We start from the raw sequence: 15,905 nt of genomic DNA, 5'->3' as shown, positions 1-15,905 counted from the left end.
AATTAAAGTTTATTGAACAAAGGAAATCCTTACATGTGCATTCCATCCAAATTGGCAAACTAGCAATCCTAAAACAATATGTAGGTTTCTATCTCGCATTAAAATGTGAAAACCTAAATGAAAAAGAATTGTCTATTTGCCATTGAAATATAAATTTAAGGCTAAAGAATAAAGTGTTTTCCATAAAAATTGCCGTAAAAATTAAAGAGTTGACCCAATCATGGATAATTATATGCACTTTGATAACCAGCTCTCTCTCTCTCTCTCTCTCTCTCTCTCTCTAAAATTATCTCAAAAGTCAGCTAAAAAGAATGTTACCAAAGGCAAGAAATATCATTTTGCATATGCTTCTTCTGCACGTCATCGCATAGGCTTCTATTGCATATGATGGTGAGTGGTATGCCCAGTTGGCGTGCCCTTGAGCAAATGAACCTGGTCAAGAGGACTACAATTGGTATTACCACCTAGAGGCCTATGCGATGGTGACAAGGAAGAATCAAATCTTCAAAGCCCAAACCCTAAACAGAAGACATTTACAATGCACGATGAGACAATACCATATTGCCACCCATCGACAGCATGCGACGAGACAATACCATACAATGCAAAATTTTTACCCCACCCTAAACCTGTGACCTGCAATCAAAAAACAAGAACACATTTAGATGAGACATTCAAAACCCACTATCATCATCATTGCCACAATTAACGAGTCACTATCCTCATCATGTTCGTCATCAATGCCCTCATCTTCAGACCCATGTGGAAGGTGAATATTATTTCCTTCATCTTCTCCTCATCACTATCCTCCTCAGATGTTGCACCATCAGTCCCTCCTCATCCTCTTCTTGGGGTTTTGGGATCTGCAATGATGAGATTGCTTCAAGTTGGATAGCATCAGGTGGGATATCATAGGTCCATTTTAGAACTTGAGCAGTGCCCTTAGTTGTTATGCAGAGTTTGAGCAAACGTTTGGAGGCGCCTTTCACTGACGAGACGCTGTAGGGGGCCTTACAAGCCCTACTGACTCAGAAGTTAGGACAGCCTGACTTCGAGCTTCTTTAGGTGCTTCTAGGAGGTTATCCACTCCATTTAGGTTAGTCTTCTAGGAGATCTTTGACTCCGGATCCCTCCCACACTCCTTGAGCAGAGGCATATCCTCATTCTGAAGGGAGGAGATAGATCAGATATTCACCAATGGAGGCTGATCACTTTTCTTGACATGGCTTACAAGATCTTGGCCAAGGTCTTGAGCATGTGTTTGAGATCACACCTATCAGAAATCATCCATGAGAGACAGGTTTGTCCAAGAGCAGAGCATCCTGGATAACATCTTCACCTTCTAAGAGGCAGTGGACTGGCAGGGAGGAGTCGAGCCTCTCGCCATCCTTCTTTTGGATTTCAAGAAGGCATATGACAGAGTAGAGTGGTCTGCCTTGGACAATACCATGTGGATACTTGGCTTCTCATAGAAATGGATTAGAGAGGTTTCATCTCTTTATGCAAACGGCTCAAGCCAGGTGATTATTGGGGAACACGCAAGAGAGGCCTTTCCTCTTTCCCGTTCAGTGAGACAAGGCTATCCTTTGGCTCCCTACCTGTTTCTTGTTGTAGCAAAGGCCCTAGGTTATTTTTTGTGCTCTCAAGCACTTGGCCTTACGCGGATGATGCTTCTGATCCAGCAGGAGGAGCTCCTAGACTTGGAGTTTACAGATGATACTCTTTATCTGGAGGGCTCAGCATCCAGTCTAGAGAGGGTTAGGGGAGCCCTATCCATTTATTACGAGGCTTCCGGAGCCCGCATGAAATGGACCAAATCTGTTGGTTTCTTAACATGTCTAGAGGAGATCCAGGATGTTCGAGACTTGGGAGCTGATTTTGGATTTCGGTGGATCTCGAGAGGAGAGACGGCGAGGTGCCTAGGCTACCAGGTTGGCATTGATATTTCAACAGAGCAATAGTTTAGTCCAGTCCTAGAGAGCGTTTGGCATATCTTGTACTGGAACTTTGCCAAACTCTCGCTTGTTGTAGGTAGAGAGTTGGTGGTCAACCAGGTCCTTGCCACGACCTGGTATATCGCCTCTTCTTGGTGTTTCCATAAGGGCTACATGGGGTATTTACGACACTTCGTACGGAATTGTCTATGGGCAGGATCAAATGGAACGCGCAACACTAGAGCCAAGGTGGCTTGGCAGACAGTGATTATGCCACAGGAGCAAGGTGGATTGGGCATTATTGATCCTAAGATGCAGAGTAGAGCCCTACTAGGCAAGTTGGTGGTGAGAGGTCTCACTCTAGGTGCGGAACCCTGGAAGCTCCTCCTTTAGCGAGGGAGTGACTCAGGAATACTCCTCATACAGGAGGTCAGTGGCAGCAGTCATATCGGTGGATCTTTACCAAGGCTCCTTTCAAAGGGAAGGGCAAAGGGAAGGGCACTCCATTGATAAGGAGTGTCTACAAGTTGTGGCAAAGATTGGTGAGGGGACTCATTGGAGCCAGACCGTCATGAAGAGAGGTTTGAGAGACAACTGCTCATATGGCACCCAAAGGTCAGAGACTCAAAGGGACACATGCTTGGTTAGAGGACTCATATTGGGTGGCCACAGTGGGACAGTGGACTAGCTAGATCCTTTGAGTCTTGGAGGCGGCTTTCGAGAGAGGCAAAGGTCTGTAGGCAAGCCCTCTCTCATCTGAGCGGGGTAAGTGCCCGGATGGTGGAGATCGAGACAACGATCCCTGATTCATGGTTGGATGGATTACGAAGCCCGTGGACCCCGCACTGCTGGTCAGGACTATGCTCACGAACAAGGGTACCCCTCATGATACGTTTCTTTCGGGAGTCTCTTAGATCTTGCCATTCCCAGTTTTATAGGGTGGGACCGAGAGGCTCATTATAGGCAGAGACAAAGGTGGATGATGAGACAAAGATGGTGGAGGGTCTAGAGTAGTAAGAGTGTCAGAATAGTGGGCTGTTTGGGCGAGACCTAGTACATTGACCCCACCATAGTCTTGTCGACCCCGGAGGGAGCAGTGTTGCGACTGTGGCTTTAGGAGGGTAGACACTTATGCGATATCCACTGAAATCCATGAGAGTGGTTTTGGCCAACCCACATAGGGCAATCAGATTGGGTGGAGGTCCCCTTCTTTTATTACACAACTCGAATTGTGTGGTGCTTACAGCTCGAGGCACCAGTGTGCAACCCCTCAAGGGAATGCCATTGGCTGGAGCATGACATCCCGAGAGAGGTTATTTCCCGGTTCTAGCCTCGCCTTTGGACGAGCTTACGCCCGCGCAAGATTTCCTATTCTTTTCAATTGATGGCTCACAGGGGTCTGCCGATTGGCCCCTAAATGCGGGTGGATGGCAGATGCATTTGCTGTGCGGGAGGAGTTATGGAGACGATTCCCCACTGCCTATGGGGATGCCCGGCAGCACAACGGATATGGTTGGCCTCCCTTGGGATTGTGGCTAACACGCAGAGGATGATGAGGGACTTCATCTGAGGGATGGTAGCCTGGCTCACGGAGGGAGGACATGCCTTCTCGATTGATCCGATCTCATTGGCATACAGGACACATAGACAGCAGGTCTCCACCTACCCGATCACGCCCACCGCACGTACCAGAGGATAGCGATTGGGAGATAGTTTCCAACATTATTGTTTGGAACATTTAGGTCCCTTAGTGCAACCAAGTGATGGGAGGCCAATTAGTCTCCCCGACAACCACACTAGTAGCCATCTGGCAAGACACCATTTGCACTTTGTGTGCCATCTAGGAGCACGATACTCCAAGTTCAAGAGCGACAGCCGAAAAGCGAGAGTATTTCTACAAGGCCTGGCCTGCACAAATTTTTAACACCCTTTTTACCGCAAAGGGTATTGTATAGACCACCACCATGGTTGTTAGCTCCTGTTTCAAAATCTCTCTAAGCAGTTAGCCATGAGATCCGAAAACAGGTTAGCTTCGCTATAGCTAGCAACCATTTTGTGTATCAGCTACAAGAAGCTATTTGTATGGCTTTTTTTCAAGCATTGATAGAATTCTCATTTTCTGTGGAAAAAAAAAAGAAAAAGATAAGAGCTTCAAAGTCTCTGTGTAAGATCACATATTCCAATCACCCACCAACATGCCACTACTGCTTATGGCCTAACACAACCATGTGAACATAGGGTGCTTAGTCCATTGCCCGCTCTTCTCACAAGGAGAAAGTCAATAATGAATGCATTCCTCCTCAGGGTAATCTTCATTTAATGTTAGACAGGTAACAATCACTTACTGTGATCACATTGCTTGTTGCTTATTAGGCCAGTTGGGAGTTCATCTTTTCACTTTTTATGTTTATGTTTATGTTCATACAAATTTAACCTTGATTTTTACGACTTGGTAGAAGGAATGTCTAAGAAGCCCCTCCTAGAATTATGGAGCTCTATCCGGAATCATTGTACAACCGTGGAAACATCAATGAGAAAACCAAGACTTATTGTATTGACATCGTTTGCAAGCTTTCCTTTTTTGTCTCTAGATGGTGGTGGAGGAAGGACTACCACAATGGAACTATACAAACTAAAATTTGCTCCAGAGTGCTTTCCGCCTTGTAGATGATGGGTACCGCACACAACGGTCCAAAATATGCAGGTTCAAGAATATTGTAGAATACAATCTTGCCATGGGTCTACAAAGGGCCACTTGACCAAGAGAACATATGCTTGGCCCAACACATGTTTTGGTGTTCATTTTAATGAGCCCTTAGTATGTTTTTCATGTTCTTGTGCAAGTTGTTTGCCTGCACATCATGCCCTTTACAAAGAAAGGAAACAAGGGTGTAGAGCACATCCTTAGCAATGACCAAGTGCTTGCAGAGAATTTGGGAGATGAACTCCAACCCCATTCTAACATAACCACATTTGAAAGTTGTATCAGTACAAATTGGAGGTAATAGAGGAAGCTTTATGTTACTGCAGAGTCCCAACTACGGAGGTGCAGGTGATGGAGGTGAAGAAGCCTTGGCAAGGGGACTGCCAAAGGGCGGTAAAGCTTGCAAATTCATGGTCTCTCTATTTTCAAAACCAAGGGACACAATTGTAGATCTATTTAGAGAGAGAAGCACCCTGTCATTCACAGCATCTTTTGCATGCTGCCAAATATAGTTGACATTTAAGGATAGATTTTTAGATAATTGCTGAAATCCCATTAGTGTCAACAGAGTACTAGTAAAATAGAACAGACTCCACGAAAGGCTACAATTCACCTTAGAAGGCAGGCTTCTGAGAGGCAGAGACAAAGAGAGCGAGAGAATTTCAGCAATGGCCACCTTGCAGACATCACCTTGTACAAAAAATTTCCTTCAGGCATCAATTGATGACGGTTGATCTACTACTACATACATGTACAAGCAGCAATTTGGCTGCTGTTACCTCACGAGGTAAGACCAACCACCAGGGCCAAGTAAACATGGGTCAATACAGCAAATATAAAATCAATAATCTTCATTGTAATCTTTGGTTCCTCCTGTTGAAGAACTCTGCCCATAATCATCATTTATAGTATGATTACCATGACCACTCCTTTTTCTTCTTAAACCTTTCCAATTCACTGTGTGTTCTGCATTGAAGGCATGCGCTTCATATGCAGGCAAAGATATTGATGGTGCCTCATCAGCCATTACCGGTTTCTTTGGGTGCTTGAACTTCAGAACTTGAAGCTTTTTCGTTGCCCTCTCCTCTACTTGCATAGAAACACTTGGCTCATCAAACGATTCCATACTGTCCAACTGCACCATAGCTTTCCTTTTTCGGCTCAACTGTGTATCCTGAATCATTTGCGCCTCCCCATAAGATGTTCCCACATCCACAGGGGATGCATTCTCAAGATGTTCACCATTAACACCCTGCTCAATTGTATATACAGGCTGTAAATCCTTCCTTACCCTTTTAGATAATTCTGTCTTCACAGCCTCCATAACATCCTCCCCATCTTCGACTGCTTTTAGCCACTGGGAATCACTCAATACGTCAGTATAGAGGACCTCCTTCCTTCGCCGTTTGCCAGGAACCTGGCCACTTACAAGCTTTCCATCACCCAGCACAGTGTTCGAGCTGTCAGGAAGCAGAAACACCCAATCGGGGATCTCATGCTCTTCCATCAATCTGGACTTGTATCCTTCCTTCGTCCTCCTCTCTTCATCCATCTTTTCAAACAACCAAAATTCCTCTTCACTTCTTGCAGCAAGACGATTGATTTCTCTCTCACTAGGAACATCAGTGCCTAATGAATCTGCGCCCCGGCGCATGATCTGCTCTAGCATTTCTCGCCTTTCTTGCGCTGCGGATAATTTCAGCATGCACATGGTCTCAGCAGAAATTAATCCAATTACAACAAGCACTCACAAGATAAAGGATAAGGCAAAACAAGGGCTTCTAAATTACCTGTGGACGTGGTGTTGAACAGCCCTGCTTGAATAACTTTAGCATCAATCCCCATCTTAGACTTAGCACGTTCAAGAATTTCCTCTTCAATAGACCCAACACTGACCAACACGAACACACGAACTTCTTTCTTCTGCCCTATACGATGAGCCCTATCTTCTGCCTGCTGATCCATTTGAGGATTCCAATCACTGTCAAACAAGATTACCGTATCTGCCGTTTGCAAATTCAAACCAAGGCCGCCTGCTCGTGTACTGAGAAGGAACATGAAGTAGGGAGAATCAGGGGCATTGAATTTTGAAAGCAGTGTTCCACGCTCCTCTGTCTTTGTTGTTCCATCCAATCGCATATACTTGAAGGATTGTAGACTCAAGTAGATCTCCAAAATGTCCATAAGCCGTGTCATTTGAGAGAAAAGTAGCACCCTATGGCCTGCCTTTTGTAGCTTTGGTAATAGACGGTCTAGTAGTTCAAACTTTCCTGAGGCTCTAATTATCTCATGTCTATGGCGTAGGGTGTAATCACCACCTTCTAAGAACAGATAAGGATGATTGCAACACTTCCTAAGCTGCATTGCTGTATTGAGCAGGCCCTTTGATTTACCTGTGCCTGAAGCACTCTGTAGATGTCAGTTTGGACATTAATGCCTGGCTAGTAACATCAAAGATGATCTATACCTAGGACGAACTAATACACACCCCCCAGCATGCGTATCAAATTCTTTAGCTAGCCAAAACTGGATTTGAATCATAAAAACTCAAACTTACCAGAGTCGAGAGCACAAATTTCAAATTCTTTAGGTAGCCAATACTGGTTTTGAATCATAAAAGCTCCATCACTTACCAGAGTCAAGTCCAACACGGCCAGATTCAGTTATTTGTTGGTAGTAGACTCGTTGCCAGGCTGATAAATCACACTTCAAAATTACTTGAATCTTGCTTGGCAAAAACTTCTCGACTTCAGCTTTCTTCCTCCTCAGAAGAAAAGGCCTGATCACCTGATTAAACATTTTCCTTCAAAAACATGAATTCTAAAACTTCCTTTTAAGTCCATATAACTTCTTAATAAATCAATCAAAGTCTATAGACTGCATGCTTTTCAAGACTAGAACTGTGTAAAGGTTCATGTGTGCGTGCACCTGTATTACAAGAGAAATAAACAGATAGCAAGTTCTGCACATGCAGAACAAACAAAATTTCAACCTGATGGAGACGACGAATGATAAGAAGCTGTTCTTCCTCTGTGAGAGACACTTCCGAAGGATCCGCAAACGGTGCATTAAACCATTCTTCAAAATTTGCACAGGAATTGAATATTGCAGGCAGCAGAAAGTTCAGCAAAGACCAAAGCTCTTGAAGACTGTTCTGTATTGGTGTCCCTGTCAAAAGAAGCCTTCGCCGGATATGATACCTATCAAAGAGCATAAAGGCTCATTAACCATTACAGTTTCCATCTTCAAAAAACAGTGACACGCGTGAGGACAAACAAGCAGTAATTTCAAGTGGGATCATCCCCTACAGAACTTTTCAGCCTATCAAAAAATAAAGCTGTGAACAACAATTATGTGAGCCAACAAAGAGTATACAGAGTTATTACATATATAATTAGCAAACAATGAGAAAGCAAGAGGCTATTAGAGAGAAACAGCGCCCTGTGCATGACCCAAGAGCCTATTGCAAGTAGAAATAAATAGCACGCCCTTAGTTGCAAGCAAACGTAGCAAACAGAAAACGTTTTTGTCAAAAAACATTTTAAAACGTCTTTATCAGGGGTGGTGCTAAAACAAATGCGTGCCATAAAATAACCCCCTCATTTTAATAATGTTAGGGATCCACCTTCATAAACATAAATTAAAAATCACAATTCCAGGCATGAAAATTTAAGCAAGCAACAATGATGATTCACAGTTGAAACTCGAAAATGGATATAACAATATAGTAACATAGGTGGCCTCCGCTACACAGGGTGGGTATTAACATAGGCATCTGCTACAACATCCAAACATATCCACAATGCCAGCAGAACGTACATGCACAGATGAGGCAGATGATACAATCTTCATGTCAGGTGGCTTTAGGGACATGACACATACTAAGTCAGGTGCATGCTGCTTCGAGAGTGATACATTTTGATGCATTGAGCAAAATTGGGCAATTGTGGGCTGCTCTTAGGTTCACTGCAAGAGTCTAGGGCCATGACTATACAGCAGGAGGAGGTCCATGAGAGGAAGGAACTCAAATACTAAATATCCAGATGCAAGTAGTGAACGCCGAGCAAAAAAAAAACTCTTTTTATTCTAGTTCCAGGGATGCTTTATCCCTCAAGAACACTCCTTGAGTATGTTTTAGGTTCGTGCAATGGTGACATGCATTTCAACCACAGCCTCTCGCCTATATATTCAGCTCGCCTTTACATACTTCTCACATATATTGACTTTATACCCTTACTAGAGGATCATGCTGCTCTGGTCACCCGCTCACTACACGAGGCTGTCCTTCACGCTTTCCCTTACACTACTCGCTCCACTCGTCCACCACCACCTAGGACCATCCCTTGTAATAGCTGGTACAATGATGAGTGCAAGGCTTTATGCTGTCAACTTAGATTTGAAACCAAAAACCACCTCCCGAACGAACCAGAGACGCTACATGAGTACCGTCAATTGGTAAAGAGGAAGAAGCTGGATTTCGGCTGCCGAAATGAGGAGGAACTACTGGATATTATGTTTAGTAACAACTCTTAAGGACTTTTGGTGAAGATTCCTAAAAGGGTGGTCCCCTTCACCATGTTGGAGATATCATAGCCAAAGAGTGTGGTAATGCGAAGTGTTGATGTGTAGTACTAGGTGATCTAGTACTAGTCTATGTGTGAGTCTTGTGTGAGTGCCACGTGTCATCATGGGACTTATCCCATATGCACTAGGTGCTAGTGTGTGAGTGAGTAGCCTATATAAGGCTTGTACTTCACTTGTCTTGTCACACTTGAATGAATGAATGAGAGCCTTTCATTATGCCTTCATTGGAGCATTATTTCCTCACACCCTAACTCTCTCTCTCTCTCCCTTCACCATGTTTTCTAACATGGTATCAGACCCACTTAGCCCTACCATAGCCATAGCTGCCACATCATCCTAGACTCAACCCTAACCCTAATTCGAAACCCTAAATCTGCGCAGCTGCCCTATTTTCGCCTCTGCTGCCTTCTCTTTGCTGGCTCATCCCACCTAGGGTTTCTGCGTCACAGGCTGCCCTTCATTTGCCTCTGTTTCACCTCTTATTTTTTGCATAGCAGCCAGCTACCTTCATTCCCAGGTGGTCTTGACAGCCTCTCTACCTGCTGCTGGTCGGGTCATTTCCTGCTGCTGCTGCCATCTTTCCATCCTGGTCGGCACCTCCAAGCAACTCCAGCCCCACAGCCGACTTCCTCTCAGCAGCTTGAGCATCATAGACAACACCTTTCTTCCTGCAGCTGCCTCAGCCCTGCACATTTCCAAGCTTTTCCAGCCTCTCCAAGTGGTGCGTGGAGGTCAGGGTCTTCAATTCGGAGCTTTTCCAGCCTCTCCAAGTGCTGCTGTGTGCATTTCAGAGTAGACCAAGCCATCGAATTTCTGCTACAGGCTTCTACAGCTGCATTACTTCAGCCGACTTTGCTTTCAGACCTGCCTGTGGAGGTTTTTGAGTGGTTTCAGCCTTCGACCAGCTGCTCCAGCAATCTCTAAGACCATTTCATCAGCCGACTTGTCCACGTGAGGACTGCTCGTGTTCTGGAGCCTTCTGCCAGCCGCCATACTTGCTGGTCTCCTCAGCTTATTGCACGCCTTCTGGAAGCCCTCTTTCATCATGACTACCTTCTCTTCAAGTTCCCTACTCATGGAGAAGTTCAAGGGGGAAGGCTTTCCCACGTGGCAAACCAAGATGCAACTATTGCTGATGCATGAAGGAGTTTGGGATGTTGTTGAGGAAGAGCGTCTTGAGACAACTGATCAGCAACAACGCAAATTATGGAAGCAGCAGAATGCCAGGGCCATTGCTCTTATTGGTCTTTGCTTGGCCGACTCTCTCATTCATCATGTGGACTTCAAGTCAACTGCTAAGGATTTGGGATCGCCTTGAGAACTTCTTTGGTAATTCTTGTCACACTTGGTGAATGAATGAGAGCCTTTCATTAGGTCTTCATTGAAACATTATTTCCTCACACCCTAAAACTCTCTCTCTCTCTCCCTTCACCATGTTTCCTAACACACCACTCACTGACACTCAAGTCTAGCATAATTATGCACGCACGCTTTATGATATCCCAAATCAACCAGCTCTTGACCTCTCACACATATCCCGCCCCACATCCTGCACACTCTTTACTAGGGAGGTGTGAAGGATGCCGTGATGAAACTTCATAATGGCCAAGCCAAAGATCATGACGGCTTATGCATTGAATTCATTGCATATGGGATTAATCTCCTAGCCCCGATCTTAGCAAAGCCTTTTAATGAAGCTATTTGTCTAGGGTTCCCACACACCTAGATTGTTAACACTATTTCACCCATCCACAAGGCAGGGGATCCCATGAGTTCAGAGAACTACAGGACCATTATGATCAGACATGTCGTGTCTAAGATTTATGCATCAGTGCTTGATTTTGAGGTTGGTTGATTCGAAGAGATGCAGGGACTTAGAGCAGATGGACAGTCTGGATTTCGACGTGATCATGTGACCATGGATCACATACTCACAATCAGATGTATCATTGAGGAGGCGAGGGCCCGAAAACAGAGGGTTTATTACTGCTTTGTGGATTCCCGCAAAGCCTTTGATACAGTTCTGAGAGCCTACCTCATCAGGTGTCTGCAAGACTTAAGTTATAACTAGGAGATCATTTGAGCTGTCATGGCACTTTATGAGAGGGTTTCAGGCAGAGTTCGGATAGGGTATGGGTGGATAGATGAGATCACGAGTACTATTGGGGTTAAACAAGGGTTTCCTTTATCACCAACCCTGTTTGGCCTCTACATTGATGAGCTATAGTTATGTAGACACTGAGGGGAGGGATGCTCTCTCGCTAGCACTCTAATTCAGATTTTGTTATACGCAGATGATGTGGCGCTGTTATCTTCCTTAGCAGAGGGTCTCCAAAGACACCTAGATGCACTACAATCCTTTTGTGATTTTGTTATACGCAGATCACGTGGCACTGTTATCTTCCTTAGCAGAGGGTCTCCTGTCACCACAATGTGAATATCCTAAGTCAAAGTACAGTTGACCATTTATTTGATCATAATTAAAGAGTTTTATATGTGTTAATTATGGTCAAAGGGTTATTTTAATGGTCAAAGGATTGACTACGGTCAAAGATACTTGACTCTAGTCAAGTAAACCTGACTTCGGTCAAGGAGACTTGGTTTATTACCAAGAGGGTTAACTGTGGTTAACCAGAGAACCACAGAGCTGACTACGGTCAGAGAGTGTTGACTTCGGTCAACAAGACTTGGCATGCGCCAAGAGGGTTAACCCCGGTTAACCAAGATGTGCCAACTTCGGTTCGAGAGACTTGGCTATAATTAAGGCGCCTCGACCCTTGGTCAAAGCTCCTTAATTATAATCAAGAGTGTTGACTCCGGTCAACCAGAGAATAAATATATATATTTTTTTATATATTTGTTTAGACGTGCACATGTGTTCAGTGGAGACGCCCACCGTGACTAGAATTAGTCCACAGTGTGTTATTTGCATGCAAAGCGCTAACAGTTAATGGGTGCCATGGTGGTGCGCTTTAATTAATTGTTGCAGGTACTAGGAAGAATTATTTTTCCTAAGCGCTACGGGAGCCTGACAAGCATCTAAGAGGCGGTTCGTGTGACCGAGTGCTTTGAAGACTCCAGAATGGCCCTTAGTGGCATGTAATAGGACTTAGTCTAGATTTCGGACAAGTGGCATGTTGCCAATTTGAAATGAGCTTGAAGCTCTTGTAATAAAGGGGATTTTTCACGTTTTGAAAGGGGAGGTTACCAGACAGCTCTACACTGAACTTTTGTAACAGATTCTCTCTCATGAATAAAAACCTTCGGGGGGGTCCAGCCCGACGTTTTGTCCTGGGCCCTAGTGCATCTACACAGAGAGGGAGTGAGGGAGAGCTTATGAAAGTATAATTACTGTCTTTTATGAGCTGTAATTGCTGTCTTTTATGAGCGAGTCGGTTTTATTGGTATCAGAGCATTGGCTCACTGTCTTTCATGATAGTGACGATCTGAAGAAGAAAGTATGAACGTGTGACGCCTTTACGTAGAGGGAGAAGACTTGCTGGTAAGTGCTGGTACGGGTGAAAGTCCCGGTCTGAGAATGGTGAGAATGAAGCCATGTGACCACGGATGGGTGACGCTCTCCACCGTATTGACCGAAGCTTTCTCGTGTGACGGCAGCCTGAAAGAGTCCGTGAATTCTCACGTAGGTGTGGATTGTTGGTAGCGGATGATTGGCTGTCATATCTTTTCCACCAGCGACCAGACACACCCAGTTTTTACAAGCAAGGAAGCCTGTGGACACACAGTTGCGTTGTCCAGCTGAACGAAATATTGGCACAGAAGAAGCGTCAATGTGAATCAGAGAAAGTGAGCACGTGAAGATAAATTTGGGCCTATGACGCTGACGTGGTCTCGTATGCAAGTCTCACTGTGAGCAGATCATTATTGTGGAGGCAGGCTCTTCGGAGATCATCACGCACCGGCGTCTCGCATAGCCCTTAGCCATTTGCTCGAGCGAGTGACGCGCGACGTCGACCAATTCATAGCCAAGGTTTGGAACCTTAGGCTCTTGCTGACGTGGCCAGGTGTTCAGCCAGGGTGTATACGTGGCACACAGACAAGCAGGCATGATGACGTGGCAGCCAGCAGGGCAGATGACGTGGCTAGGCGTCCACACGTGCGGGATGATGTGGCGAAAAGACACGTGGCAGTGCACAGAACAGTGCTGATGTGTCATTCTGACACGTGTCAGCTGATGTGGCAGACCCACATGCAGGGATGACCTGGCATTCTGACAGGTGACATGGATGCTGACATGGCTGACCAGGGGTTAATCTAACTCAACATTGGTACTGGACTGGTTAGAGGTCCAGTTAGTTGACCCAACCAGTCTAGTCTGGTCACTGTAACCAGACTGTGACCAGTCTAGTTAGTCCAGTTGCAGACTAACCAGACCAGAACCAGTCAGTCTGGTTAGAGTAACTAGCCAGTTACTCCATCTGGTTACTGTTCTTTTTAAAAAAAAACAAACAAACAGTTGCAGAGACTGTTTCTGCTAGCAATTTTCACTTATCTGTCAGACTTTTACTGTCAGAAAAGCAGCAGAAAAGCAGAGAAAACAGAGAAAACAGAGAAAGTAGACTTCTATTGTCAGAAAAGCAGCAGAAAAGCAGAGAAAAGCAGAGAAATCAGAGATTTGCAGAAAAAGAGTATGCATGCCTTTGAGCAGTGAAAAGAGGGAAAAACAGATGCCTTTTGAAGCCATCTGCAGCAGCCAGAAAAGGGCAATATAGTTGTTGATGCTTTGGCAACTGTGTGGGTTTATGCCTTGAATTGATAGCCAGTACTGGCATAGATTGTGAATGCAAAACACCTCTTGTTGAGGTATTTTTCTGTTGGAAAAGCAAAGGTAGTTGTGCATCAGCTACCTACACGGTGTGAGAAATTTGCAGATCTCAGAATATGGATCAATCACCTATCCAGTGGGATTCACAAGATAGGGATGTACATCCAAGACAGAGAAGTGTGCCGCAAACTCAACAAGAATTTGAACAGATGGTACGCACTCGTATACAAGAGATGGAAAATCTCAAAAGGGATCCAAGGGCTCAGCATTTGTTTCAAGCAGAAGCTATGCCTAATGCAGTATATGATGCGCCAATGCCAGAGGCACACTCTCGTGTACAGCCTGAGAAAGAGAGATCTCATAGGAGACGGTCCCATAGCAGAAGGAGATCGAGGCATCATCACCGATCTCCTAGTCCATCACCGTCTACCTCGAGTTCAACTTCTGTGTCTTCTTCCTCCTTATCAGATAAACCATCCAGGAAAAGAAGGAAACACAAGAAGTCTAGGAAGAGAAAGCCTTCCAAAGAGACCAAGGAATTTAAAGAGGGAGGAAAATCTGTCAAGTTTATGACCTACAATGGACAGTATGGTCATACAGACAAAGCATTGCAGTTCATTAGGCAGTTTGATGCTGCATTCGGTACAGAAAAATTTTCAGAATCCTCCAAGTTAAGAATGGTCAGTTTGCACTTGACAGCAACAGCTAGTGCATGGTGGAGTGCACAGACCACAGATGGGTCAGCCCCAAGGAAGTGGAAGGACTTCAAGAAAGCCTTCTACCAGCAGTTTATGCCTAAACAGTTTAGAGACCATGTTCTTCAAGATTGGGACAGCTTGCATATGGATGCAGGAGATACAGTGGATGTGTCCAACCAAAAGTTTTGGGATGCTTATTTGCAGGTTGCACCTTTCAAAAAGATCTCCAAAGGCACCCAAATGAGAAAGTACAGAGCAGGTCTCACTCCAAGAATTCAGGCAGTAGTGAATGCTTTGGGGGCAAAGAACATTCAAGACCTTATGCATTCAGCTTCAGTAGCTAGCCTTGTGCCGCTACAAGATCCATCTACAGTGCCATCCTTGCATGCAGGACGTGCTGATAAAAAGAAAACTGATTTTTCAAAATCATAAAAGAAAGAGTACCCCAAGGCTGAAAAGAAAGGGTTTCAGCCTCAGAAGCCGAGGGGTACTCAGTTTTCAAAGACTTATAAGGGCAAATCTCTATTCACCCCTGAACAGATAGCGGAATTCCATAGAGATGGGAAATGCTTCAGGTGCGGCAAAGAGGGGCATGTGGCTGCCCAGTGCCCAGAAAAGCCTTCAACTTCGAAGGGAAAAGAGGCAGAGAAGCCACGAGGACCGCAAAAGCCAATGGCGGGGGGAATTCCTGACATATTGGGTCATGCTTCAAACCCAGAAGAAAGAGAATTACTGCTATCATGGGGCAAAGTTAGAGACCAGCAAGCACTAATTTTATTTGATCCAGGGACTACTGATAATTTCATATCAGAGGATCTAGCTATGAGGCTGGGAATAAAGACAGAGGAGTTAGGCAGGGCCTTGGATGCCGATCAGATGTTCTGTGGGAATCCTGTGCCAGTTACTCCCTTGATAGGGAAGCTCCGTCTTCATGTTCAGAGTTATGTGGATCACGAAGACTTCTTCATTTCTCCACTGAAACATCATGATATAGTCTTGGGAATGCCTTGGTTTCATCGCAAGGCAGTGAAGTTGACTCTTCCTGAAAGAGTACTGGAGTTTGTGCATAGGGGGAGAAATCAGCGTTTAATTGCCAGGAATAAAGAGGAGACTATCCCCATTGTATCTGATGTTACGTGTGGTAAAGCAATAAAGTCTGCAATTTCTGCGTACATGGTTTTTGTAAAAGAAAAAGAGAA

General features: G+C 44.8%; 1 protein-coding gene across 1 annotated transcript in view; it reads right to left on the bottom strand.

Moving 5' to 3' along the window:
* Nucleotides 1-5,269: 5,269 nt before the first annotated feature.
* The window catches only part of ATCHR12 (SNF2/Brahma-type chromatin-remodeling protein CHR12), an 82,599-nt gene continuing 71,963 nt past the window's right edge, over nucleotides 5,270-15,905 (bottom strand). The window contains exons 11-14 of the mRNA XM_087397341.1: nucleotides 7,631-7,838; nucleotides 7,272-7,425; nucleotides 6,429-7,037; nucleotides 5,270-6,324 (exon numbers count right to left, since the gene is read on the bottom strand). Of these exons, the coding sequence (XP_087253467.1) occupies nucleotides 5,480-6,324; nucleotides 6,429-7,037; nucleotides 7,272-7,425; nucleotides 7,631-7,838 (1,816 nt within the window). The 3' untranslated portion in view covers nucleotides 5,270-5,479. The remainder of the gene's footprint in view (nucleotides 6,325-6,428; nucleotides 7,038-7,271; nucleotides 7,426-7,630; nucleotides 7,839-15,905) is intronic.

Source organism: Dipteris shenzhenensis, chromosome 26, assembly GCF_047967505.1.
Source record: "Dipteris shenzhenensis isolate YYH24624 ecotype China chromosome 26, Dip_SZ_1.0, whole genome shotgun sequence".
NCBI classification, from domain to species: domain Eukaryota; kingdom Viridiplantae; phylum Streptophyta; class Polypodiopsida; order Gleicheniales; family Dipteridaceae; genus Dipteris; species Dipteris shenzhenensis.
This window is presented reverse-complemented; position numbering and strand designations above follow the sequence as displayed.